The following is a 26803-nucleotide window of genomic DNA, read 5'->3' as shown; positions in this document are numbered from 1 at the left end:
GTTTCCTATTTTTACTTAAACTTTTTTGTCCCTATTGAGAGCAAAAGGAGTAAAACAAGGAGAAACCATTTGCTCAGACTTTTCTCAGAAGAAGATGACTTCAGAACATTCATATCTACAGCAATTACTTTCTCGTTTTACAGCTGTGGTTTGGTTAATTAGATTTTGGTAGCACTGACTTTCAGATTCAGAAATCTCTTGAAGGTTATTGTTGTTTACCTGCCAGGCTTGGGAGGCATCTCTGAAGTGTATTAAAAAGTTAATACAATGATAGTTGTTCTTTGAGCATAGCCAAATGACATTGGTTCTAAAATCTTTTAGCATAAGCCATCGTAGAAAAACACAGCCTCGAAGTTCACTAACACATGCAGTGAGTTGTGTACCAATAGGCATAGCATCATTGCTTTGGTCGTAGGCTTCTCATTCTCAACCTCAAAAAGGTCACCCAGCAGTTTAGCATTTTGTAAGAGTGGAAGTTCAGATAGTATTTATGTGCCTGTTTGCATATGATCTTGTACTGAGGTGCTGTGGGATTTGTGGCATATAACAATTTTCACTGTTCTTTCAGAATATTTTGCTGTGCGTGTAGTATAGCTGGCAGACTTGCCTATAAAGAGTAACATTTTAAATGTCAATTCTACATCACTCTATTAATTATTTTTGTATATTATTGCAATATTTTCGTAAGTATGATACTGTCAGTAGCAAAAAAAATTAAAAAAAGACAATGAACCAACCAAAAAAACCCCACAAACCAACCAAAAAACCCCAAAGGAACAAAAAATAAACAAACAAAACACACACAAACAAACAGAAAAACCTACAGTTTTAATTTTACTGCTATGTGAACTGGAAACAGTCAGAGCCCCAGCATACAAACACTAATCATAGAATCAGTAAGGTTGGAAAAGACCTAAATGATCATCAAGTCCAACCTGTCACCCAAGACCTCATGACTGCTAAACCATGGCACCAAGTGCCATGTCCAATCCCCTCTTGAACACTTCCAGAGATGGTGACTCCACCATCTCCCTGGGCAGCACATTCCAATGGCTAACTCTCGCGGTGAAGAACTTTCTCCTCACATCGAGCCTAAACTTCCCCTGGTGCAATCTGAGACTGTGTCCTCTTGTTCTGGTGCTGGTTGCCTGGGAGAAGAGACCAACCCCCACCTGGCTACAACCACCCTTCAGGTAGTTGTAGAAAGCAATAAGGTCTCCCCTGAGCCTCCTCTCCTCCAGGCTAAACAACCCCAGCTCCCTCAGCCTCTTCTCATAGGGCTTGCGCTTGAGGCCTCTCACCAGCCTCATTGCCCTTGCATGCTACATCCTCTACTATGGGTGAAAATCTGGAAGTGTGAAACATTTTTACAGTGGGTCTGTGTCAAGTTACACTCATTTTCCCGTAATTGCAGTCATTCTTTAAACAGCCCTCTGTAAAACCTCTTCTGCAAGATCATCCATCTACTTCTGTCATCTAAAAACCATTGGGTCCTCAGATCCCAAGCCAGCTGTGGTTGTTTCATACAGTTCTGCACAGGCTGCACTGAAAATAAGAGTTTCTTGAGATATTTCCACTGAGACCTGTGCATACTTTATGGATATAACCCTCAAAAATATGTATGTTATTATGTTTAAGAATATGCTGAAGTCATGAAAGGAGAAAGACTTCATAAATTGTGTAAGAGTCTTTTCACCTGAAAGGAAGGTTCCAGGTGAATTTGACATCTGAGCCTTCAGAGGCAGAGTTTTTAAGTATTTAAAAGTGTATTCCCAAAGTTGTTATTTTATTAGAAATAAATAAATACATAAGTAAGCAGGAGCAATTCCTTTAATGACAATAATGATCAAGAAGTAAACTGTTAGGATTCTGTTGTGCTTCAAGCTTTTTCCCGGAGTCCAAAAGTCTCAATGGAACAGATTAAGATTGCCTCCCCTCTCCCTTTTTTTTCCCAGCAGGGAAAAGCAAATTAGGCAAGGAGAAAAGAGATGTAAAATTACAAAAGAAACAGTCTTGATTCAATTAGGAAGTGCAAAGGTAAATTTAACCAAATACAAAAGGTATTTGAGTGAAAGGAAGTTTATAATGGTATAAGGAAAAAGGGTAAATAAAATTACATACAAAACCAGACGCAGATGGCAAAGGATTCTCTATATGCAAGATGGGTTCTCTTTAGATGCAATCCTTAGGAATCTGGAGCATCATGGAACAGGCCCCACCACAAGGTTATGGCAACAGCAGCAGGAGCAGGGTCTTGGGCAGGCGAGGTGAGGAGAAGAGAGACAGGAAAATGGCCTCCTCTTAAATAGCCTTGTGGATAGGAAGTAGGGGTGGAATAGACTTTGATCCAGGCACCCCTACCCCTGGGAGGGGGAACTAATTCTCTCTGCCCACCTGAGTCAGGTTTCTTTGTCTACTTGGGGCTAGGTTCTTTTCATCCTCCCCCTCTCCTGGTCTGGGTGTAGTCTGGCACAGACTTTTATCCATGCTTTGGAGTTTGGGCTTCTGGCTGGAATACAGATTCTGTAGGTGTGCACTGAAAAAAATATAAACCACAGCTTAGTAGGATAAACTATTGGAGTTTTATGTTTGGCAGAAGTTCTGCTACTCATCTCATTACTTTATCCCAGTACTCATTCATCCATCACTATGTTTTAAGGAGCAAATATCATTTAGAATGTGATAAAATGACAGCATCACCTCCAAATTTAGCATCGGCAAAGACTAGAGGCACAAAAATTTATTGCCTGAAATTCATTCCTCAGGAGCAGTTTTAATTAATAAATGAATAATTAACTGTATGTGGCTTTAGGCTACAAATGGAGAACATTTTATTCTATGTCAACTACCAATGAACTCTCAATGATGACTACTTTACATTTGGTTTGAACTACTTTTAAGCCAACATAATTAGTGAGACTGCTCTCCATTCAACTTAGTAATAGGTGCCTCCAATTAAAGCCCAGGCATTTTCCTTGAACTTGTGTAGAATCATGGATGCATTAAGGTTGGAAAAGACCTAGAAGATCATCAAGTCCAACCTTCTACCCAACAGCTCCATGGACACTAGACCATGTCCTGAAAAGCCAGATTTACTCAGTTTGGGAACACCTCTGGATTCACCTCCCTGTAAAGGCTATTCCAATGCCTCACCACTTTCAGTAAAGAAATTCTTCCCGACACCCAACCTAAACTTCTCCTGGTATAGATTGAGGCCATTACCTCTTCCCCTGTCACTAGTTACTTGAGAGAAGAGGCAACCACTAACCACTACAGCCTCCTTTCAGGTAGCTGTAAAGACCAATATGGTCTCCTCTCAGCCTCTTCTTCTTCAGACTAAACAATTCTAGCTCCCTCAGCTTCTCCTTATGACACTCTCCAAACCCCTCACCAGATTCACTGTCATTCTCTGTACATGCTCTAGCAACTCATTGTTTTTCTTATACTGTAGTGCCAAAAACAGGACAAAGTACTTAAGGTGTGATCTTGTCAGTGTGAGTATAGGGGCACAATCTCTTCCTTACTCCTGCTGGACATGCCAGTTCTGATACAGGCTAGGATGCTGTTGGTATGATCACTAATCCGTCACAGAACTTTATTCTGCCAAGAATAATTTCTGCCAGGTAAGACTTCATGGCAAAATGTGACAATGACATTTTCACAAAGAAATATTTGAGGCTACTTAGTATTTTGCCTAAAACATATCAGAAGATTAAGGAAAGGCTGAATACCTGGAGAGCATTCTGTGAGCCCTGAATTCCTCAGGGTCCTATATAGCTTCTCAGAATTACAATTGGATCTCAAAAAGGTTTTAACCAAAAAGTCAATGTGTGCAGCTAAATTTCCCATTCTGGGAAATCTTTTCCCAATGTCAGATAACTAAGTTTAGTCCTTTAACATCCCATTTTTGTACTAGTACAAGAGGTTGGAGCCAGGTGGGGGTTGGTCTCTTCTCCCAGGCAAGCACCAGCAGAACAAGAGGACACAGTCTCAAGGTGCACCAGGGGAGGTTCATGCTGGATGTTAGGAAGAAGTTCTTCACAGAAAGAGTGATTGGCCCTTGGAATGGGCTGCCCAGGGAGGTGATGGAGTCACAGTCACTGGAGGTGTTTAGGAAGTGACTTGATGGGGTCCTTTGTGCCATGGTTTAGTTGATTAGATTTAGATAGTGTTGGGTGATAGGTTGGACTTGATGATCTCAAACATCTTTTCCAACCTTGACTGTCAGGTCAAGTCAAGTCAAGTCAATTCTAGTCTAGTCTAGTCTGGTCTATTTCATAAGAAAATTCTCACCTGACTTCAAAACTAAACTGAGCTCCTCCAAAATTGATCCAGAATATTCTGCATCTCTGCACCACTCTTTGCACTTTTAGATTTCTTTGGTTGAAAAAGGTGGTCATCGTGCTTTTCTGTTCTGTTCCTTTCTAGTCACTGTGTCAGGGTACAATACAGCATAAGGACAGCAAGGACAGACCACTTAGTATTTCTAACATTTTCCATCCTGTTACAGTCAAATAGCACACCTGGCTATGTGGTATATTTAGCTAGGAAGTTAATGTGTCTCATACTTCATGTAATGTGAACAGCTATACCAGTTTGTCTCCCATTGTTAGCAGAAAAGTACATAGAAATATTTAAATTTTGAGGCATTACCTCTCACCTTTCATCCTTTTCATTTTGCAGCTAAATTTATATCATGAAAACATTTAGGCTGTAGTGAGGATAGAAATATGAGAGAACCAGACTGACATATAAGCAATTACTGCCTTCATGCTGCTGCTGCAGCTAAGAATAGGCCTCTAAAAATTCAGGTCTAAAAAGCTAGAAGTTGTTGTACCAGTGGAGTGGTTTGCATCTTGAAGCAGTACTAGGGATTTTATATAGCTGAACTAGTTCAGGCTTTTCTGATTCGGGGATCAATTCTTTAAAGACTATCATGAGGGGAGATTACAGAAGAAATTGCCTTATAGCTTGTGTGCCAGTTTAGTAGTGAAATAGTGGAAGATAAGACTGAAAGGATAACACCATGTAAAAGAAGTACATGCAAGGTTAAGACTTTAAAGTTTGATTTGGTGGGATCTCCACAGGAATAATTCCCTGGAAGGAATTCTCTGCTAAATCAGAATCTCATTAACTTTATTGATATTTCTAATGCTAAGACATTAATGCATCTAGGTTTTTAATAAAACATGATACAATCTCATACAGAATAATAGGAAATAATATTTTTTTCCCTCAACTAATTATTATGACTATAAATGGAAAAGTATATACTTCTGAGGTTAACAGAATGATATGTGGGATAAAAATAAAACCCAAGGGACTCCCTTTAATTACCATATTTTAAAATTACTTTGATTAATGTTTGATCCATCAGATTATGAGGCAAAGCAGTTCGTATCTTTGCTTTAAGAAATTATTCATTGATTGTAGGGATTTAAGGTGCATATAGGAAGAGTTCTGAGATCCCTCAGTGAAGCAGATGTAGAAGATAGAAGTATACCGTAGTAACTGCAAGGTAGGCTGAACAGTTATTAGAATCTGCCAGTTTTAAAACCATGTGTTCAGAATAAAAACTGTTTATACACACACTTGAAAAGTAATGCACAGAATCACAAAACATTCAGGTTGGAAAAGACCCTCAGGATCACCAAGTCCAACCCATAACCCCACTCTGCAAAGTTCACCCCTAAACCATATTCCCAAGCACCACATCTAAATGATCTTTAAACACCCCCAGGGTTGGTGACTCAACCACCTCCCTGGGCAGCACATTCCAACACCTGACCACTCTTTCTGTGAATTTTTTTTTCCTAATGTCCAGCCTTATACAAAGCATCTTGATGTTTTCCACTGCAACTATGGAAAATAATGTTCTGTGCATTTTTTTATTTGACCTGAAAGATTAGACAAAAGAACTGTCTTTTATGGATATTTTTTCAGTCTATTGAATCATTAATTTATCAAATCTGTCTTCCCAGGGAATTTGTGGACTCAATGCTAATACTGTTTTTAAAATTCCAGAAAGTGAAAAATTATCTTGAATTCTAAACCAAACAAAAAGTTTTAAAAGTCTTTAGCTTTGGCCAGGTGCTGCACTTTGGTCACAACAACCCCATGCAGCACTGCAGGCTGGGGTCGGAGTGGCTGGAGAGCAGCCAAACAAAAAGGGACCTGGGGGTACTGCTTGACAGCTGGCTGAACATGAGCCAGCAGTATGCCCAGGTGGCCAAGGAGGCCAATGGCATCCTGGCCTCCATCAGAAGTAGTGTGGCCAGCAGGAGCAGGGAGGTCATTCTGCTCCTGTACTCAGCACTGGTTAGGCCAGACCTTGAAGACTGTGTCCAGTTCTGCGCCCCTCAATTTAAGAAGGACATTGAGACTCTTGAACGTGTCCAGAGAAGGGCAACGAGGCTGGGAAGTGGTCTAGAGCAGAAGCCCTATGAGGAGAGGCTGAGGGAGCTGGCGTTGTTTAATCTGGAGAAGAGGAGGCTCAGGGAAGACCTTATTGCTCTCTACAACTACCTGAAAGGAGGTTGTAGCCAGGTGGGGATTGGTCTCTTCTCCCAGGCAACCAGCACCAGAACAAGAGGACACAGTCTCAAGTTGTGCCAGGGGAAGTTTAAGCTGAAGGTGAGGAGAAAGTTCTTCCCAGAAAGAGTAATTTGCCATTGGAATGTGCTGCCCAGGGAGGTGGTGGAGTCACCATCCCTGGAGGTGTTTAAAACAGGATTGGATGTGGCACTTGAAGCCATGGTTTAGTTAGTCCTGAGGTGTTGGGTGTTAGGTTGGACTTGATGATCTCTGAGGTCTTTTCCAACCTGATTGATTCTATGATATTATGATTTAAATAAAATTAATGAACATTTATTGAGGACATAATATTGCTTCCATAATTACTTTCTCTTATTTTTTTTTTCTGTGTTCCTTTAGAGATCATCTATAGCTGGGTATTTAATGAATTCCCATCTTTTGTGGCAGAAGATAGCAGACGCTTCATCTCTCAGGAGACAGGCAATCTCTACATCTCCAAGGTGCAAACATCTGATGTTGGCAGCTATATATGCCTGGTAAAAAACACAGTAACAAATGCCAGAGTTTTGAGTCCTCCTACACCTCTGACACTGAGAAATGATGGTAAGAAAGTAATTATTTCTGGGTACCACATTAAAAAACAAACAAACAACTAAGCCAAATATATTCTATATCATTTAAGAACCACAACCTTACTTGTTTTCAATGTGTACATGCATTTACTGCAGCAATCAGCAAAAGAAAGGTGTTCTCGGAGACAGTTTCTTTTGAAGCATCTAACAGTTGAGAGAATATTTAGGCCCCCAAAGGATGAGGTACAATCTGACATCTTTTGATGTATTTTGTTTAGAACAGTTTGTCTGCCTTGCTATTCTGGTGTTCTGTCAGTGACAGAGAAGCAAATCTGCTTTCTCAGTAATGTCTGTTTCTTCAGGGTTCAGTTCAGTTACCAAGCAGGCACTGCCACACTGCAATACCCTCAGGCACCTGAGAGATCCACAGGGGACTGGCAAATAAGGTATAGGACACAGATCAGCAGCAGGATGCCAGAAGTCTCATATCTCATATGATACAAGACACTTGGTTGGACAACTGAATAGAAACCATATTGCTTAAAACTTTACCTGTTGCTGTACTAAAGACCTGTTAACTTCCAAGCTCCAGTTCAATGCAGTGATTAAGTACCAAGACGACTACAATAGCTGTGATTACAGTGATAGTTAATTATCCAGGTAGTTTTGAACCTCATCAAAACATTTAATTGCAAGTGTTTTTTTCTGCAAAGAAGTACTTCAATCTGTGGTGGGTTAATGCCCATTCTAAAACCTACAACCAAAGCAGGGTGGAGGGCTTGCAGGTACTTTGCACTCCCTGCAGGGTGTTCCCCCTGCCCAGGAGGCTGAGTCTGTTCCACTCCCCCCTCCCTGCCCAGCTAGGGTATAAAAAGCAGGGCATTGCATCTGTTAGGGCTCTTTTTGGCTCCTGCTTCTCCTGGATGAGAGCTACTGTAGCTGCCCTCCTGCTCCTCTGCCATGTGGTCGGACCTGATCCTTCTCCCTGCTGCTCCCATGCCTCTTCAGAGAGAGACTGGTTTTGTATTATTCTTTTTTTGTCCCCCTCCTATCCATCCTTGTTCCTTGCCCTTGTAAATCTTACCTATTATTGTTATATATACATATATTTTTAGAAGTAAAAACTCTTTACCTCTCTACTTCCAAGCCAATTCCAAATTATTGTTTGGTGGATTTGCTCCTTCCTTTTTTTTTCCCTCTCTGTTGGGAGGGAGGAGGGGGGAGTGGGGGAAGAGATTCTCAGCTTTACCCCCTTCTGAGCTCTTAACTCCCAGTTAAGGCTCAAACCACCACACAATCTTTTAATATTTAATATTCATTACATTATAATTGATTTTTGGGTTTGTTTTCTGACAAAATAATGTCATTTTTTTAGAATAATAATTGACAATTCCATAAGTGACATTTTTGTTCCCAGATGCTCCAAATTAATGATGCTTTCTAGTTCTTCAGAAACACATTTCGACAGTTCAGCATATGTGAATCCATACTTACATAAATCAGAGTGAGACAAAGAGACTTTGAGGCTTTTTTCTTGCTTACAGCTTTTTCTAGAACTGTATTCCTGTGCTGTAGAAGCATTACAAAGGCTGAATTTGAACACAGATTTACCAGAGTTAAAAATGTGTTCACAAATTAGAAATGGGTTAAGTTAATGTTTATTCCTTGGAACAAATAGAAATTTCTGTCTACACAGCATGAAGCCCCTGCAGCAAAAGGCTGTATGGCACACTGTAGAATAGAGTAGAGTAGAGTAGAGTAGAGTAGAATAGAATAGAATAGAATAGAATAGAATAGAATAGAATAGAATAGACCAGGTTGGAAAAGACCTTCAAGATCATCATGTCCAACCCATCATCCAACACCACCTCATCAACTAAACCATGGCACCAATTGCCCCATCCAGTCTCTTCCTAAACACCTCCAATGATGGTGACTCTACCACCTCCCTGGGCAGCACATTCCAATGGGCAATTACTCTCTCTGTGAAGAACTTCTTCCTAATATCCAGTCTGAACCTCCCCTGGTGTGGCTTGAGACTGTGTCCTCTTGTTCTGGTGCTTGTTGCCTGGGAGAAGAGACCAACCCCCTCCTGGCTACAACCTCCCTTCAGGTAGTTGTAGACAGCAATAAGGTCTCCCCTGAGCTTCCTCTTCTTCAGTCTAATCAACTCCAGTGTCCCTCAGCCTCTCCTCATAGGACTTGTGTTCCAAACCCCTCCCCAGCTTTGTTGCCCTTCTCTGGACACCTTTCAGCAACTCAAAATGTTTCCTAAACTGAGGGGCCCAGAACTGGACACAGTAGTCAAGCATTTCCTATATTCCTTTTTTACTGGTTATCTATGCCAATTACTGAGTTTCAGGTATTTAGTTTTACTGAATTAACATAGCAGACATGGTCTTTTCAATATCAACAGCTGAAAATTAAAAACCACAAAAAACTGATTGTCTTTTTAATTAGTCTGAACTCAGGGGAAAAAAAAAGATAGAATGTAATCATCATATTTGTTATTAATACCTTACTTTTTGTTTCTTTATGATTTTTTTTTCTGTTATTATTGGGTTCCAGGGTTTTTTTGGCAGGAATTCAACAGATTAATTATCTATGTAACACTAGGAGGACACAGACACATAATACAGTATAAGAAATGGAGAGAGTAAATAAGGTTAAAGGTAGCAGTCTAAGAAACTAAATCTGTGAAGGAAAACTCTGTAGTTGTTTTTTAATGTCAAGCAGGTAGCATATACCAACCTCAAGCAAATTTGTGTTTTGTGTCTGGATGTCATAGAACTGTGATAATCCAAAACTCCTGAACTGTGCTGGAGTATTGGGGAAGCATTTGCACATAGATGAACCGCTCCTCAACAATTTCTCCATTCATTTCTTCACATGCATGAATTTCTGTCAGGCTTCCATGCCTGATTTTTCATCTATTTGGATTTCTAAAGAGCCCATTTATAGTAATGGAGCTCTTCAGTATTTCATAGCAAATTGCTTGCTTTCCTGTATGACTGATCAAGTTTCTCAGAGGAAAAAAAAAGACCCAGACTTTCTACCTAACGTGGTAGTCCCTACAAAATTACCCTGACAAAACATTTAGGGAAATTGTGCTTGCTAAATCATATTTATTATTTATGACACCTGTCTTGTTCTACCTTTTCCACAGAGTGTGTTGTCATGAGCCTTTTAAAAATTAATGATACTGGACTTTTTCTTTTTGGTAGAAATTGATTTAGGTTATATCGCCTTGTCCACTGATAAATATTACAGGGGGTTGGCAGAATATTAAATATATATACATACAATTCTCAAAAATGTGGGCTAGTACAGTTGCTGAAAAGCTGAAGAAAATGAATTTGTGGAGAAAGAAACATCTGAGGGTGAACTGTAATAAGGAAATAAGAAATTAGAGTGACATTACAACAAACAGGCTGCCCAGGGAGGTGGCGGAGTCACCATCCCTGGAGGTGTTCAAGAGGGGATTGGATGTGGCACTTGGTGCCATGGTTTAGTCATGAGGTCTGTGGTGACAGGTTGGACTTGATGATCTTTGAGGTCTCTTCCAACCTTGGTGGTTCTGTGATTCTGTGATATATTTATCACGATTCCAGGATTTCTCTGTATAAACAGTAACTGAACCAAGGGGATTGGGCAGCTTGTGAATGAAAAACTCTCCTGTGATAACACCGGTGTCTGTCTACGAGGCAGAAACAATAATACTGAGGCTTCCTTGTCAAACACTGCAAGAGTGTAGGAATTTCCTGGGCATTTATTAATGTTTTATTTCTTTTGTGATATGTCTCAAAGGGGAACTTAGCTCTTTGATATGAAGCAAATTAAATAAAACCATCAAGAAATCCTTCAATGGATTCTGAATAAAATGAATATCTCATTTGTTCAGATGTCCTTGACAGTCAGTACAGTTCAATTTCACTTCAAGCTGGGTTATGAAAACGCTATAAAATTCTATCTGAGGAGATAAAAAGTTTCAGCAGGAAAAAAATTGTGTAATTTCATTAACTGTCTTTATAAAGCATTAGAAACTTCGAAGAATTATTTTGTAACTGTTTACAAATAATAAACATAGTTGTTAAAGTTTATCTTTGCCAGCTTGGATGATGATTTGGAACAGTAAATTATCCTGAATAATAAAAACAACATCATGTCCCTCTCTGTTTGGGAAATAATTTAGGAAATAAGAATCACAGAATCATAGAATTATAGAATCAACAAGGTTGGAAAAGACCTAAATGATCATCAAGTCCAACCTATCACCCAACACCTCAGGACTAACCAAACCATGGCACCAAGTGCCATGTCCAAACCCTTTTTGGGTCCAGGGACGGTGACTCCACCACCTCCCTGGGCAGCACATTCCAATGGCAAATAATTCCTTCTGTGAAGAACTTTCTCCTCCTCTAAACTTCCCCCTGTACAGCTTGAGACCATGTCTTCTTGTTCTGGTGCTGGTTGCCTGGGAGGAGAGACCAACCCCCACCTGGCTACAACCTCCCTTCAGGTAGTTGTAAACAGCAATAAGGTCTCCCCTGAGCCTCTTCTTCTCCAGGCTAAGCAACCCCAGCTCCCTCAGCCTCTCCTTGTAGGGCTTGTGTTAGAGACCTCTCCCCAGCCTTGTTGCCCTTCTCTGGACCCATTCAAGTGTCTCAATATCCTTCCTAAACTGAGGGGCCCAGAACGGGACACACTACTCAAGGTGTGGCCTAACCACTGCTGAGTACTGGGGCAGAATGACTTCCCTGCTCCTGCTGGCCACACTATTCCTGATACAGGCCAGGATACCATTGTGTCCTTCTTGGCCACCTGGGAACACTGCTGCCTCATGTTCAGCCTACTATAGAGCAGTACCCCCAGGTCCCTTTCTGCATGGTTTGAAGACTAACCCTAATGTTTATGATCTATTAGTTTTCTCCTTCCAGTAATGCACAGATTTTTTTTTTCCTACATGTATTACTAATTTTTTCCTCTAATGTGTCTATGCATATGGAGATGAATTCTAGAAGACACAAAGCATGCCTGGATTGTATTAGGAGTTAAAAATACTTATCCAGCTGCGACTTAACTCTGCAAGATTTTTCTGGAGTTTCTGACCTTGCAGGCTGCCTCTTTCATGTCAGTTGTATTGCAAGATCATTAACTTAGAATCTCAACTTCACATCTCCTATTTGAATGATGTAAGTTTCCTAAAAAACCTATACAAGACTGACTGGATACTGTGGGAGCACCCCCTGATGCTCCAGGACACAACTCAAACCTTAAATTATCCCAGTTTGACTGTTTTCAAGCAGAGCCAAACTCTCTGGGCAAACCCAAATTTATCTCTAGTGGTGTACAAAGACTGATAGCACAGACAGACAGACATCAAAATACACAAAGACTGCTCCAGGAGAACGCTGAAAAAAAATGGCATTGTTCCTGGAGAGTCACTGACCATTTTGTTCTCCCCTAAAATCATAGTGAGGCATTCTATTGTTGGGTCATTATGAAACTGAAAATAAAAGGCTTCCCACAGTCTCTGCTTTTCTGTAATAAAAATACATCCCTTGAGGGTTGCAGGTATTTTGAATCAATCTTTCTTTTCATTCTAGATCTTGTGCTGAGATCTCGCTGCTAGGTTGCCAAAAATAATAGGATGTAAGTCAGGAATTAAACTAAAATAAATAGCATAACCTTATTTTAATTAAGAAAACAAAGACGTTGTTGGATGGGGGGAGGTGGTGGTGTGAGGTGTTGGTTTTGTTTTGAGTTTGATTTGGGGGTTTTGGCAAAATAATAATGTTTCTTTCCATTTGGAAAATCTGTTACAGTCAGTGGTCCTTCCACCTAAAATTCTCAGTGAAAATCTATAGGTAGCCAGGAGGGCTCCTATACAACAACCCTCTAGGGAGTGTTTTATTGGGATTGTGGCATAGCTCAAGTGTGCTATCAAACAGCATACTAAAGTTCAAAGTCACTATCTGTTACATTTTTAGCCCAAAAACGTATCCTGCAGTGGTCTTTTGACTGTATTCAAGGGCTGAATCCAGAGGAGTATTTCAGGAGGAAAATTGGGAAAGGTTGGGAAAAGATTAGGTTCCAGCATTTGTGTAGCACAAAAACTTTTGCATTCTAAAACAGCTTCCTTTGAGTTTAGTTTCCTCTGAGCTCTTTTATGATAACCTCTAGATTTCCCACTAGTTTGGAGAAACACTTCCTTTTGGAAATTAAGTTGCTGGTTTTAGCTAGCTAAACTAATTTAACTTCCCAAATACACACCAATTTGCACATCTTCTGCACACATACTTTCTTCTTTTGCTCCTCCTGAAGATTTATGAAACTATTACACAAAGGAAAGACTTAACTGATCTGACCAGAGTATACAGAGAATGCAAAGCATACAATAAATGATCTGGAGGGAAAATGCTCTTCTAAATTCAATTCAGGATCAAGAACAGTCTTGCATCAAACTGTAGCTGTTGCGATTTCAAACAGAAGTACGTAGGTTATATTTTAATTAATAGTGACTAAATTAAAACTTGTGCAAACTGATAACCAGAATAATATTTATTAGTGTGAATGGGTTTAGATTATTAAGAATGGTCACACCTAATGTTATGTATCTTACTGTCTCAGGATGAGAGATGCAAGTTCAAAAGTCATTTCTTTGCAAGAATAGAATAGGATAGGATAGGATAGGTAGAAAGAATAGAATTAACCAGGTTGGATGAGACCTTTGAGATCATCGAGTCCAACCTATCATCCAACACTATATAATCAACTAAACCATGGCACCAAGCACACCATCCAGTCTCTTCCTAAGCTATCAAGAGGACACAGTCTCAGGCTGCACCAGGGGAGGTTTAGGTTGGATGTTAGGAAGCGAGTGATTGCCCATTGGAATGGGCTGCCCGGGGAGGTGATGGAGTCATCATCATTGGAGGTGTTCAGGAGGAGACTTGATGGGGTGCTTGGTGCCATGGTTTAGTTGTTTAGGTAGGTTGGATTTGTTGAGGGGTTCAACGTGATGATCTTGAAGGTCTCTTCCAACCTGATTGTTTATTATTATTACTAGTAGTAGTAGTAGTAGTAGTAGTAGTAGTAGTAGTAGTAGTAGTAGTAGTAGTAGTATGTGTGACATAAGGTTCACATAAGAATGACTTGTCAGTTTGGTCTTCTTGTCAACATAGTAAATCAATATGATTGTGAACAGCAGGGATTTTGCTTGAGATTAGAATCATAAAATTGTTTCAGTTGGAAAAGACCTGTAAGACCATTGAGTCCAAGTGTTGACCTAACACCACCATGACCATTAAACCATGTCCTGACTGCAGTAGGTTTATAACAAGGAGGATGTTTTTGGCTGCTGGGTCTATAACGATGGATATTTCAATAGCTGTGACTAAGGGAGGAGAAATGCTAGTGTTTGATCTTTCTCATTAAGGGACCAATAGATACTTGTATTTGCATGGTTATATGAGGACTCTCAAATAATAAACATTTCCCTTTTAGGAAATTCTTTCATGTTAATTACATTAAAATGAGCATTAAAAAACCATTAATTTTTGTGTCCTAATTGATCGGAAATGAATGAAAAATTGTCCTCTGGACACTGTAACAATCACAACACTTTTGGTACCTAACTGGAAAGAAGATATTTTTGTTTCACCCTGTAAAAGAACAGCATAGGTTGCACAAAAGATAAATCTTAAGGTTACATTTGAAGTACAGACAATTATGTAATTTAATATAGGAGAAACACATTTCTTCCAGAACTGTGAATATGCCATCAGGAAGATAATTGGAAACCCTGTGAAAATTAGATCCTCCTCCTAATCATTTAGATCAAATAGTATTTTCCATGTTTCTGAATAGCTTCTGTGAGCCTGACTTGGGTGAACAGCAGGCAATCAGGAAGGAGGAACAATAAACTTTGGCCAGTGAAGCCTAAAAGAAATCTGCCAGGAATCTGCTCATCATAATCTCCTCCCCTATAAAATAAAATAAAGAAATAAATAAGTGGAACAAGAAAAATAAAATTAAAGACCAAAACAAGCCAGTAATATATCTGCCTTTTTGTTCACTCATATTGTTAGGCCTCTCAAGGAAGACAGCATGTGGTTTACTGTAGTAGAGTTCTGCCTTCTCAGAAATATTATCTATCTACATAGTCAGTGAAAATGTTTAGATTATCCTGTTTCCATGCAACCATATATACAGAAATCTTCATACTGGAATGCTGTATACAAGTCATTCAAATGCCCTCACTCATATCTGAATGTCCAAAGATGAACTTTGGTTTCATTTAATGCCAGACCTGCTGGGTTTAGCAGAAAACCTTAGATGTTGAATTACATATATGTGAGAAATCTGATAGATTTAATTCTCTTGTGACTCAGTAAAGAGGCCATTGGTCTCAGGTCGTAGTTACTACTTAATGCTTTCAAACACAGGTAAACAGAGATCTCTGCAACCTAAAGTGTGGATAAGAAATTTGGGGCTCTTGTTTGAAGAACTAGAAAAAATGGCACTGGTGTCCTCTTACTGCTTACTCTGATTTTATCTCATTGCTTTTGTGTCCTTAGTGCTTGGCCCCAGATCCCTTCACTTCAGTCATAACACATCCACTTAGAACTGAAAATGTAGTGGGTTTAATTGTATTCACTGTTTAAGAGAGGTAAAAAGCTATCATGTGTGTACATACATGACATTTCTTAGTTATCAAGAATTTTTTTAATGTTTCAGAATAGAATACTATTTCTAGAAAGGACTTTCTAGACAGAGTTTAGAATGTAATGATGGGTATCATCCTTATATTTTAATTAATATGGCTTGTGCTGTGGCTGCTTAGCCTGGAGAAGAGGAGGCTTACAGTGGACCTTATTGCTGTCTACAACTACCTGAAGGGGGGTTGTAGACAGGCAGAGGTTGGTCTCTTCTCCCAGGCAACCAGCACCAGAACAAGAGGACACAGTCTCAAGCTGCATCAGGGGAAGTTTAGGCTGGATGTTAGGAAGAACTTCTTCCCAGAAAGAGCGATTTGCCATTGGAATGTACTGCCCAGGGAGGTGGTGGAGTCACCATCGTTGGAGGTATTTAAGAAGCTGTTTAAGAATGGATGGGGTGCTTAGTGCCATGGTTTAGTTGATTAGATAGTGTTGGGTGATAGGTTGGACTCAATGATCTCAAAGGTCTTTTCCAACCTGGTTAATTCTATTCTATTCTATTCTATTCTATTCTATTCTATTCTATTCTATTCTATTCTATTCTATTCTATTCTATTCTATTCTATTCTAAAGTTTTATCTTCCAAATAAATATCTGGGGACAGTTAATGATGCAGATCTTCAGGGAAAATGCTAAATATTAATTTGTCACAAAAAAAGGAGTCACATGATAGACAACCTTAGTTTGAATCACAGATTACTGACAGAAGAAATTGCATATAGATATTACTGCCACACTGTCTTACTCAAAATTCTCTTTACCTCGGATATATATTCATGCAAAAGATAATAGTTACAATTTGGTGAGAAACCAAATTTCTGATCTGTAAAACTATTAGAAAATTCTTCTGTAACAGGACAAGTTCATCACTCCTCAAGAAGTTTCCCAGAAACTGAGAGGAATGTCCAAACTAATGAGAATTTCCAATAATTTTTTGATTAGAGCACAGTGGAGGCTTTTTCTAATAAAGTCAAGTCTTTCTCCTCAGTATAGGCAATCTTAGGTTTCCCTTTTCTGCCTAGCACTCTGGTGATGTTCAGCCAGGAATGTTCTATTTATGCTGGCTGCTGTCTTAAAAGCTTAGCAGCCACTTATTCAAGTATTGCCTATCATTTGTTGCATTGAAAATTAGTTTCTGCAGTAAGTTAAACTGCTTAAACAGTTTGAAACTCAACTCTTATGTTCCAGGATATTCAAGAGACTGGTTAATATCTGGAAGGCTAATGGAATAAAATCGTTATCCTCTACACAGCTGGATTAAGATGATGCTTCATGATGTCTCTGAACTCTGATTTATGTATTTTTTCCAGCATGATGGCAAAATGTCTTGTGTAGATACAGTAATAGACTTGCAATTTTTTTTTACATTCCTCATTTAACATTGTAAAAGTCATGGAGTGGGAGGCTAAATGAAGAGGTAGAGCAGTCATTTTCAAAGCAGTAATGCCTGATTCACTGTCTGTAGCTCTTTCGTTCGTTCTTAGCTGAAAGGACTGACTGACTGATCTTGCTTTTACTTCACTCTGCATTTCCATTAAATGGCCCACAGGGGATAATGTAAACACTTTTATATGCAGCAATATCTGTAAATGTTTGAAATTTTATTGAATCTATTCCTATGGTATATAAGCACCTCACCATCAGTGTTTATCACGGTACTGTGATTTAGTGAATTGTGTCTTCTCTCTTTATTTTTTTTTTTGATGGAAAAATAAATTCTAGACAATAAAGTAGCTAAGATTTTATATGACACCTTGGGTAGTGGCAGTTCGAATTGAAGTCACAGCTTTGCAGCCAAGTCAGAGTAACAACTTTTGAAAATTAAAACATTTATTAAAATTAAACCTGATTTTATGATGATTTTTTTTTATTTGAGTTGATAGCCTGTAATAATTGCTCTGTGATAATTGCATTGTTATAAAAATAAAAATGGAGGAATCATCTCTTCTATAAATATCGAGCTCCATTTCTGCCTGTGTGACTAACAAGCCAATTAATTTGTATAAAGTCAAGCTGTGCTTAGTCCTGAGCTACATTCAGTCATTCGAATCCGTGCCTTTTTCAGTAATCAGAGACATAAAAGAAGGTTTAGTAGTGTTTCATCCTTCATGGCAACAAAGTTGGTGAGGGGCTTGGAACACAAGCCCTGTGAGGAGAGACTGAGGGAGCTGGGGCTGCTTAGCCTGGAGAAGAGGAGGCTCAGGGGTGATGCTATTGCTCTCTACAACTACCTGAAGGGAGGTTGTAGACAGGCAGAGGTTGGTCTCTTCTCCCAGGCAACCAGCACCAGAACAAGAGGACACAGTCTCAGGCTGTGCCAGGGGAGGTTTAGGCTGGAGGTTAGGAGGAAGTTCTACACAGAGAGAGTGATTGCCCATTGGAATGGGCTGCCCAGGGAGGTGGTGGAGTCGCCATCACTGGAGGTATTCAGAAGGAGACTTGATAGGGTGCTTGGTTGCATGGTTTAATTGATTAGGTGGTGTTGGATGATAGGTTGGACACGATGATCTTGAAGGTCTCTTCCAATCTGGTTTATTCTATTCTATTCTATTCTAACTGCACCCAGCCAGGGAAGACCCTGACTGGACAGAAATGTGTAGAGCTCTCCTCATACACACTGAATAGGCAGAGACTCAGAGACTGGGATACGCAAGGTGAGATGGCTTGTGTCAGAATAAAGCCCAGGGATAAGATTAACTAAAAAAGCAAATTTGGCTTCTAAGCACTTTTTAAATCCCAGAGAAAATTTCAAGACCTAGTACATTCAATTTATTTTGAAGAGGTTTGTTTCATAGCTGTGACTAATTCAGCACATTCATATGAAAGGAACAGTTACTAATCAATCTAAGTAAAACTGAATTATGGGGGTCATCCTAGGAACAAATTGGCAAAAGGCAGTATTTTCATGTGAAGAAAGAGCACAGGAAGGTTGACAATGGCTCTCTGGTCCTCTGTTCTTAGACCATACGAGCTCTGTGGTGTGTTAGCCTCTTGAAAATCGTGCATCATATTTTTCTTCTGTGCTGATCAATGTTATTTATTGTTATATTTCATATTTGATAAATGGAAATAAAAATGACTGAGATAATTTTTAATGGCCTTCACCAAACTGCTGAAAGAGAGTCATGTATATAGGCTGGGAGAGGTTGATTCTAATGCATATAACTCAAGGCATCAATATTTCCTTGAAGTTCAGGTTTCTTTTAGCACTTGATACAAATAAACAAAAATCTTGATGAAAATGCAGATGGTGGTTGTTTTACTACTAGTGATTCATAGTGATCAAAACAGAAACAGGGAAAGATAAAGAGCCTGGAGGTGCAATAACCATAGCAAAGCAATTACAAGAGTAATGTGGGAAGATAGGGCCTCGATAATTCCCATCTTGCCTTTGCAATTGTAATGGCTTTCTTGCTCTTAAATATCATAAATAATAAAGATGAAAAATATCCTTTTGTAATAACTGGGTTGTTTCCTGTCTTTCATAGGGACACCAACTAATCAGTAATTTTTGTTCATTTTTCTGCCAGTTGCTGTAGACATACTGCTTGCTATTGTAACAATAACTCAGAAGAACAGGATGTGGTACAAAGTATTACTAGATTAGAGTTTCATTAGTAATATGAAATGTTGGCTTGATACAATACTCTTATAGACTGTACTCACTATAGGGAGCTATTATAAGTCAAAAACATAAGATCTGAAAGGTAATATTGCCTCTCAGTTTTGTTCCTAAGTACTGTATTATTTTAAAGGCAAGAATAATCCTGCTACTAAAAGGCAAATCCTGAAGAGCACATGACAATTCAACACAATGATGTTCAGAAACAATGTCTTACACAAAACCCAAAACCCACCCAGCCATTGTTTAAATTCATTGAATTAGCAAATATGTGCAGTCAGCAGATGCCAGAAATCTAAAATGAGCAGCTCAGGACTATGTCTCCACCATGAAACCTAACAGAGCTATTTTTAGTAGTGTTCAGTACAAGAGAACTTAGGGAGGTTCCCCTATCAAGACTGAAATTCTTGTAATTGAAGTTTCAATAGAAGAAATACTGACATTAGAAATAGTAGCAAATCCCCAAGGCCAAACTCATATTTGGAAGGAAGCAGGATGATATGTTTTCCTTTGTTGTGCCTCAGGGCTAGAAGGAGTGTGAGTAGAAAAGCTGTGGGTTTTTTTTTTTTGTAAAAGGGACTCCTAGGCACAGCTGAGGAACTACAGGCCAGTAATCTAACTTGTGTGTCAAGTGTTTTCATAAAAACATATTGTATTTCTCACATAACCATACGCTAATCTTATCATACAGTCGTATATCATCAACACAGCGTTTATGAAGGAGGTCATGCTTCAATCTCTGTGTGTTTCCTTAGGAGTCTGAAAGAATGAGTAGGAATGGTCAAGGTAAGGCTTTCATTTTAAATAGCTCTTGAAAGGATCACTCATCAAAGGCTGTCAAAGACAGCCCCATTTTGGATTAACAACAGAGTAAAAGCATCCCCATGTTGGAGAAGTATCTGATCAGACTGGAGAACTGGGGGATTATTAGTCAAGCCACAGAATACTTGCTTGAGATATGGAATACATAAATGAACTGGAAAGGAAATGAACACAGAGCTAAAAAAGGTTGCTGACATAAAAATATTAAGGATAGTTAAATTAAAACTAACTATGAAGACCTACAAAAGGTTAACTTGGTAATAGATTGTATATGTGATAGATAAAGTCACCCAGTACAATACTATGTAATACCTAAGCCTAGAAATATAATACTTCTATTTACATTATCAGTAAAGTGATTAGTGTACCATTTTGGATTAATATCAGCTCAAGAGTAAAAAAGGCAAATAGAACTGAATCATGAGGAAAGCAACAAGGAACAGACCAAATCAAACCAAACCCATAGGAAACCAAACCAAACCAAACACACACACGAGCGCAAACACATACAAGCAACAAAACAAAACCAAACAAAATCCTTCAATATTAGTGTGTGTTTCTCATCTTGCCATCTCAAAATGACAGCATGGAATTTGAAGCAGTGCAACATGGGCACTAGGAATGGTCACAAGTTTTGTTAAAGGTTCACTGTACAAAGGGATTAATAGATGAGGGGTGTTTTTTGTCTGTAAAAGACAGCTAAAATGGGAAATGACAGATAGAAAATTATGAATTACTTGACTGAGATGAATCAGAAACTGGTATTAATACTCACCAAAAAAATAATCCCCAGTAAACAGTAAAAGAAGTCATAAGGGGCATAATTAAATGATGAAATTTATTGACACAGTACAAGCCAGTGGGAATATATTTTTTATGCTAAATGAATCTAGAAATTATTTTAGCGCAGGTTAGGGGAAATTTTAATTGACTACAATTTGATTGCTGCCCTGACTTTGTTTATTGCACAGCCTCCCCAAGTCAGATTTTATTCAGTTTTCCTCATCTAACGATCTGAATAATTCATACTTTGTAAGAATTCTTACTTTGTAGATTTTAGTTCCTGAATATTACTTACTCTCATAGCTCATCTTCTATCTCATAGCTCATCTTCTAACTCACCCCAGCTGTTAGGGTCATATTCTTCTCCTGCCATGTTGATTTTGGTATTGCTTTCAAGTCACATCAAATCCAAGCATTCACAGTATCACAGTATCACTAAGGTTGGAAGAGACCTCGAAGATCATTGAGTCCAACCTGTCACCACAGAACTCATGACTAGACCATGGCACCAAGTGCCACGTCCAATCTCCTCTTGAACACCTCCAGGGACGGTGACTCCACCACCTCTCTAGGCAGCCCATTCAATGACGAATGACTCACTCAGTGAAGAACTTTCTCCTCACCTCAAGCCTAAACTTCCCCTGGCACAGCTTGAGACTGTGTCCCCTTGTTCTGGTGCTGGTTGCCTGGGAGAAGAGGCCAACCCCTTCCTGGGTACAACCAGCTTTCAGGTAGTTGTAGAGGGCAATAAGGTCATCCCTGAGCCTCCTCTTCTCCTGGCTAAACAATCACCTTGCAACACCTTTTTCTCATCCCTTCTCATTATATATTTGCTAAACTCTCATCATTTTCCAAAGCTGCCAGTCATGCCACAGCAAATTCCAGATAACTCTGTCAATTTCAGTGTTTATATTTTTTGCATTCCTGGAAGTTTTTCTAGTTGTATCTTACAGAACTAAGGATGTTATCCTGATGAAATGTATCATCTCCCAAATTAAAAGTGTCACTGAAAATGAAACAAGTTTTTCTTGCTGGGCTCAGAAGGTCCTCGTTTAAACACAGCATGATCTGTTGATTTATTTTTCCTAATTGTCACCACACTGGTAAACCCTTCTAAAACTGATTGCCTGCTTTAATTTCTCACAATGTAATCATTAACTCATGTTTGAGAAAACAAATCCATTTTCTTAAGCTCACGGCTGGTAGCCCTGGAGAGCATTTCAGACTGTGTATTGGACCTGAGCTGAGCATATGAGATCAAGCAAGGCTATCTCATCAATTACTAGCTTCACTGCTGAGCAGGTTCAAAAAGGAAGCCACAGGGTTTTTCTGTGAGACTCTCAACAAATCGAAAACTGATGATGCTTCATATTGTAAACATCCCTTATTTTCCAGGTGTGATGGGGGAATATGAACCAAAAATTGAAGTCCATTTTCCTTACACAGTAACAGCTGCAAGAGGAAGTACTGTTAAGATGGAGTGTTTTGCACTTGGCAAGTAAGTACAATTATTTTCTTAATTAGAAATCATTGTTTATAAAGATGTGACATGCTTAATTTGTGGTTTCATTTTTTCGCTGGATTTCATTTTCATAGACAGTCCTTACTGCACACTCAAAGTAATCATTGACAAAGTTGCCAATTATGAATTCCCTGCCCAGACATTTCTGTGGACAGTAATTCATTCAAGGTAAGAGACTCTCTGTCAAAATGAAAAGTAATGTACACCCAAAGGCCCCCCAACACTTCCCTTCTCCTTACTTGAGGGTCTACCCAAAAGCCTCCAGGGCTCTTTCCTCCCCCCACACTGCTAATCTAGTCTCAGGCTGGCCAGGTCTGAGATTGCCTCCCCCCTTCTCCTCCTGGCATTAGGTCTGGCCTGGCCTACGAGACCTTGAGATAAACCCCCACCATTGCCCAACAGGGAGCATCTCCCATGGGAGCAGAGAGGGAAGAAAGAGGAAGAGAATCACTTTGCAGATGGATTTATAAGGCACAGGATTTATGGGTATGAAATACACTGTTTCCTGTGTCCACCTTACTGTGTTGGACACTTGGGACACAGGAGGTGTAAGTTATGTGGCAGTAACAGGAGGCACCCAGCCTAAACTGCCACAGTACCATATCTTCCATACCAATTCTTCCTACTTCTTTATCTGGTTAGGAAGAATACACAACAGGAAAGGAGTTTTGAGACATTCATCTATTTTCCTGAGGATCACCATTCCAGCTTACTCATCAGCCAGGTTTTCCAGGGAAACCTTTCAAAGCCTGTCTCTACTACCTGAGAGGACTTTTAAAATGTTTTTATAACAATGTTGACCTTCATATGTCACTGGTCACTGTTCAGATTTGGGTTTAAGATTTTTCTCTGACGAATTTACAGGTTGGATGAGATGTGATTAATTTTGCTTCTCTTTTGGCCTGTTTTTCCTGTTTGACCAACATCCAGATACTCTCAGTGAACATGTCAAGAGAAAGTATTCATAAATAGTTACAGAGAAATTTTGACAGAGTACATTGAATAGAATAGAATAGAATAGGATTGGATTGGATTGGATTGGATTGGATTGGATTGGATTGGATTAATTGAATTGAATTAACCAGATTGGAAAAGAACTTTGAGATCATTGAGTCCAACCTATCATCCAACACCATCTAATCAACTAAACCATGGCACCAAGTGCCTCATCCAGCCTCCTCTTAAACACCTCCAGTGATGGTGACTCCACCACCTCCCTGGGCAGCACATTCCAATGGCCAATCACTCTTTCTGTGAAGAACTTCTTCCTAACATCCAGCCTAAACCTCCCCTGGCACAGCTTGAGACTGTGTCCTCTTGTTCTGTTGTATCTATTTAGGACCAGTGAGGTTAAAGAAGAACCAGAGCACAGCCAGACTAGTACAAGCAAAAAGTGGGTGACCATAGCTGGCATGCATGGAGCTGTTAGACAATGGTAGTGGCTTTTGCAAAAGCATTCCCAACACAAATATAAACAGTAAAACATTGAACTGTAGTTTGAAAAGCAAATACAAGGGGAGAAATTCTGTAGGGTAAAACACAAGTCTTACATTTTATATAGTAAAAATAAAGGTGCATTAGAGAAGATAGAAAAGCAATAAATGTAGAGATTCCATGAAATGCTGAAATATATGAGGGAAAGGACTGTTCTGTAGAGGCTAGTGGCTCCAGGCTCTCTCCTGTTGCAGCGCTAACCAATTTTCTGTCACATCAGTAGTTTGCAACAAGGTACTTTTAGACTCTTGGCTATAGCTGAAGCAGTGATCAACATGTTAGTTCTTGTTTTCTTCATTTTGGTGGAATTAAATTGCAGCACTGACAGATTACAAGTCAACTGTCACTTTCCGGTGAAGAGGAGATATGCCGCGTGTCCTGTGCAACCATTGCCGACAGGCAAGAAACACAGATACTGATACCTTCCCTCATAAGCACCCTGTGACTTATTAAATTGCCTCAAAAAGAGTCAGTCAGTATTTGGAGCCATGTAAGGAAGGTGAAGGCTGACAGGAAAAACTTTACTTACCTTGTTTCCATGCTCATATTTGATGTTAACCTCTAATAAAGGAAAAAAACCAAAAACACCTGAACGATGAAGGAATTTAAGGTTATCTAATAAGCTGACCTCATTTGCTGCTATTGTAATGGGTAGCTATTTTTACCATGCACATTCCTTATCTTCTTTTTGCAGCCATTAATGAACAATCAAATCAGCTGAGTTGAAATTGCTTTCAACCTGGTGTGGTAATAATTACATGAATGACATTTCAGGCCTCGTTTGAAACTTGGGGGCTGAAGTGGGAGGGAGAAATGCACCAGATTTTCTATTAATTTTTATTGTTTTCAATTTTTTTGTACCTATCCCTTATTTCTGATGGCTTGTAAGGATTTTTTCTTGTTACACTGCCATGGGTCCTCCTTATGAAACTGAATCATCAACTAATTTGTTCAGCGTTTTGGAATAGAATAGAATAGAATAGAATAGAATAGAATAGAATAGAATAGAATAGAATAGAATAGAATAGAATGGAATGGAATGGAATGGAATAGACAAGGTTAAGAAACCTTCAAGATCATCGAGTCCAACCTATCATCCAACACTATCTAATCAACTAATCCATGGCACCAAGTACCCCATCCAGTCTCTTCCTAAACACCTCCAGTGATGGCGACTCCACCACCTCCCTGGGCAGCCCATTCCAATGGGCAATAATTTTGTATTGTAAATAATTTTGTGATTTGGTGGTTTAAATTCTTATTGTGAATAACAGAGAAGTTATTACAATCTCAAAACCAGTGTACTGCTGTTTTTCTCATGCTTTAATTTAGCTGTTTAGAGGACTTACTCTTCTCTCTCCACTGTAACGATGAGAATAGCAGACATTCCAGAGAGATTTCCTGAAGCAGGCATTTGGCAAATACTCCAGAAGGAGCCTTGTCTTCAGTTACAGATGAATGATTTGTTAATAGTGTTTATTCAGAACTGCTAGTCAACATGGCTGTAGGAATTAAAAAAAAAAAAAACAAATAAAGAAATAGAGAGCTTTTGTCTCCAAACTAAAATCAACTTAATTCCTTGACAGACAGAAATTCTATGTGAAGAATTTTATCTTGACTCAGGCAATATGTAGCTGATCCAGTTACAGGCGAAAATATCGTGTTAATGATGCCAATTAAAAATAGACTTTGCTGTTGCTAAAGAATTCAAAATAATGCAGGAGTGAAATAACTCTAAACTATGTTATTGATATGCTGCTTATAATGACCATCAGTCACAGCCTAATAAAACACTGCATGTATCCATGATTTACTGCCAAGGTATAACAGAATTCTTGACAGACTGGGTGTTCAAAGGAAATTTATTATATCTATGAAACAGAAGTAATTGAAACACAATTGTTGTATGGATGTGACAGTGAAGATGAGCGGAGTACAATGGGATGGCATTCAACAAGTCCACGTGCCGGATGCTGCACTTTGGCCACGGCAACCCCATGCAGAGCTACAGGCTGGGGTCAGAGTGGCTGAAGAGTTCCCAGAGAGGGACCTGGGGATGCTGATTGACAGCCACCTAAACATGAGCCAGCAGTGTGCCCAGGTGGCTAAGAAGGCCAACGGCATCCTAGCCTGCATTAGGAATAGTGTGGCCAGCAGGAGCAGGGAAGTCATTGTGCCCCTGGACTCTGCATTGGTTAGGCCACACCTTGAGTACTGTGTCCAGTTCTGGGCCCCTCAGTTTGAGAAGGACATTGAGACACTTGAACGTGTCCAGAGAAGGGCAACAAGGCTGGGGAGAGGCTTTGAGCACAAGCCCTATGAGGAGAGGCTGAGGGAGCTGGGATTGTTTAGCCTGGAGTAAAGGAGGCTCAGGGGAGACCTCATTGCTCTCTACAACTGCCTGAAGGGAGGATGTAGCCAGGAGGGGATTGGTCTGTTCTCCCAGGCAACCAGCACCAGAACAAGAGGACACAGTCTCAAGCTGCACCAGGGGAGGTTTAGGCTCAAGGTGAGGAGAAAGTTCTTCACCAAGAGAGTTGTTTGTCATTGGATTGGGCTGCCCAGGGAGGTGGTGGAGTCACCGTCCCTGGAGGTGTTCAAGAGGGGATTGGATGTGGCACTTGGTGCCATGGTCTAGTCATGAGGTCTGTGGTGACAGGTTGGACTTGATGATCTTTGAGGTCTTTTCCAACCTTAATGATACTGTGATACTGTGAACATGGCTATAAAAACA

The 26803-nt window shown here is 39.6% G+C and overlaps 1 protein-coding gene across 5 annotated transcripts in view; it reads left to right on the top strand.

Moving 5' to 3' along the window:
* The window catches only part of CNTN5 (contactin 5), a 661195-nt gene that overhangs the window by 482999 nt on the left and 151393 nt on the right, over positions 1 to 26803 (top strand). For 4 of the 5 annotated variants that reach the window (XM_054164542.1, XM_054164541.1, XM_054164544.1 and 1 more), the window contains 2 exons: positions 6934 to 7137; positions 22449 to 22551. In XM_054164542.1, the coding sequence (XP_054020517.1) occupies positions 6934 to 7137; positions 22449 to 22551 (307 nt within the window). The remainder of the gene's footprint in view (positions 1 to 6933; positions 7138 to 22448; positions 22552 to 26803) is intronic. The other variant, XM_054164545.1, reaches the window with a different exon arrangement.

This window comes from Dryobates pubescens, chromosome 10 (assembly GCF_014839835.1).
Source record: "Dryobates pubescens isolate bDryPub1 chromosome 10, bDryPub1.pri, whole genome shotgun sequence".
NCBI lineage: Eukaryota > Metazoa > Chordata > Aves > Piciformes > Picidae > Dryobates > Dryobates pubescens.
The sequence above is the reverse complement of the archived record's forward strand: the minus strand, read 5'-3'. Positions and strand labels throughout refer to the sequence as shown.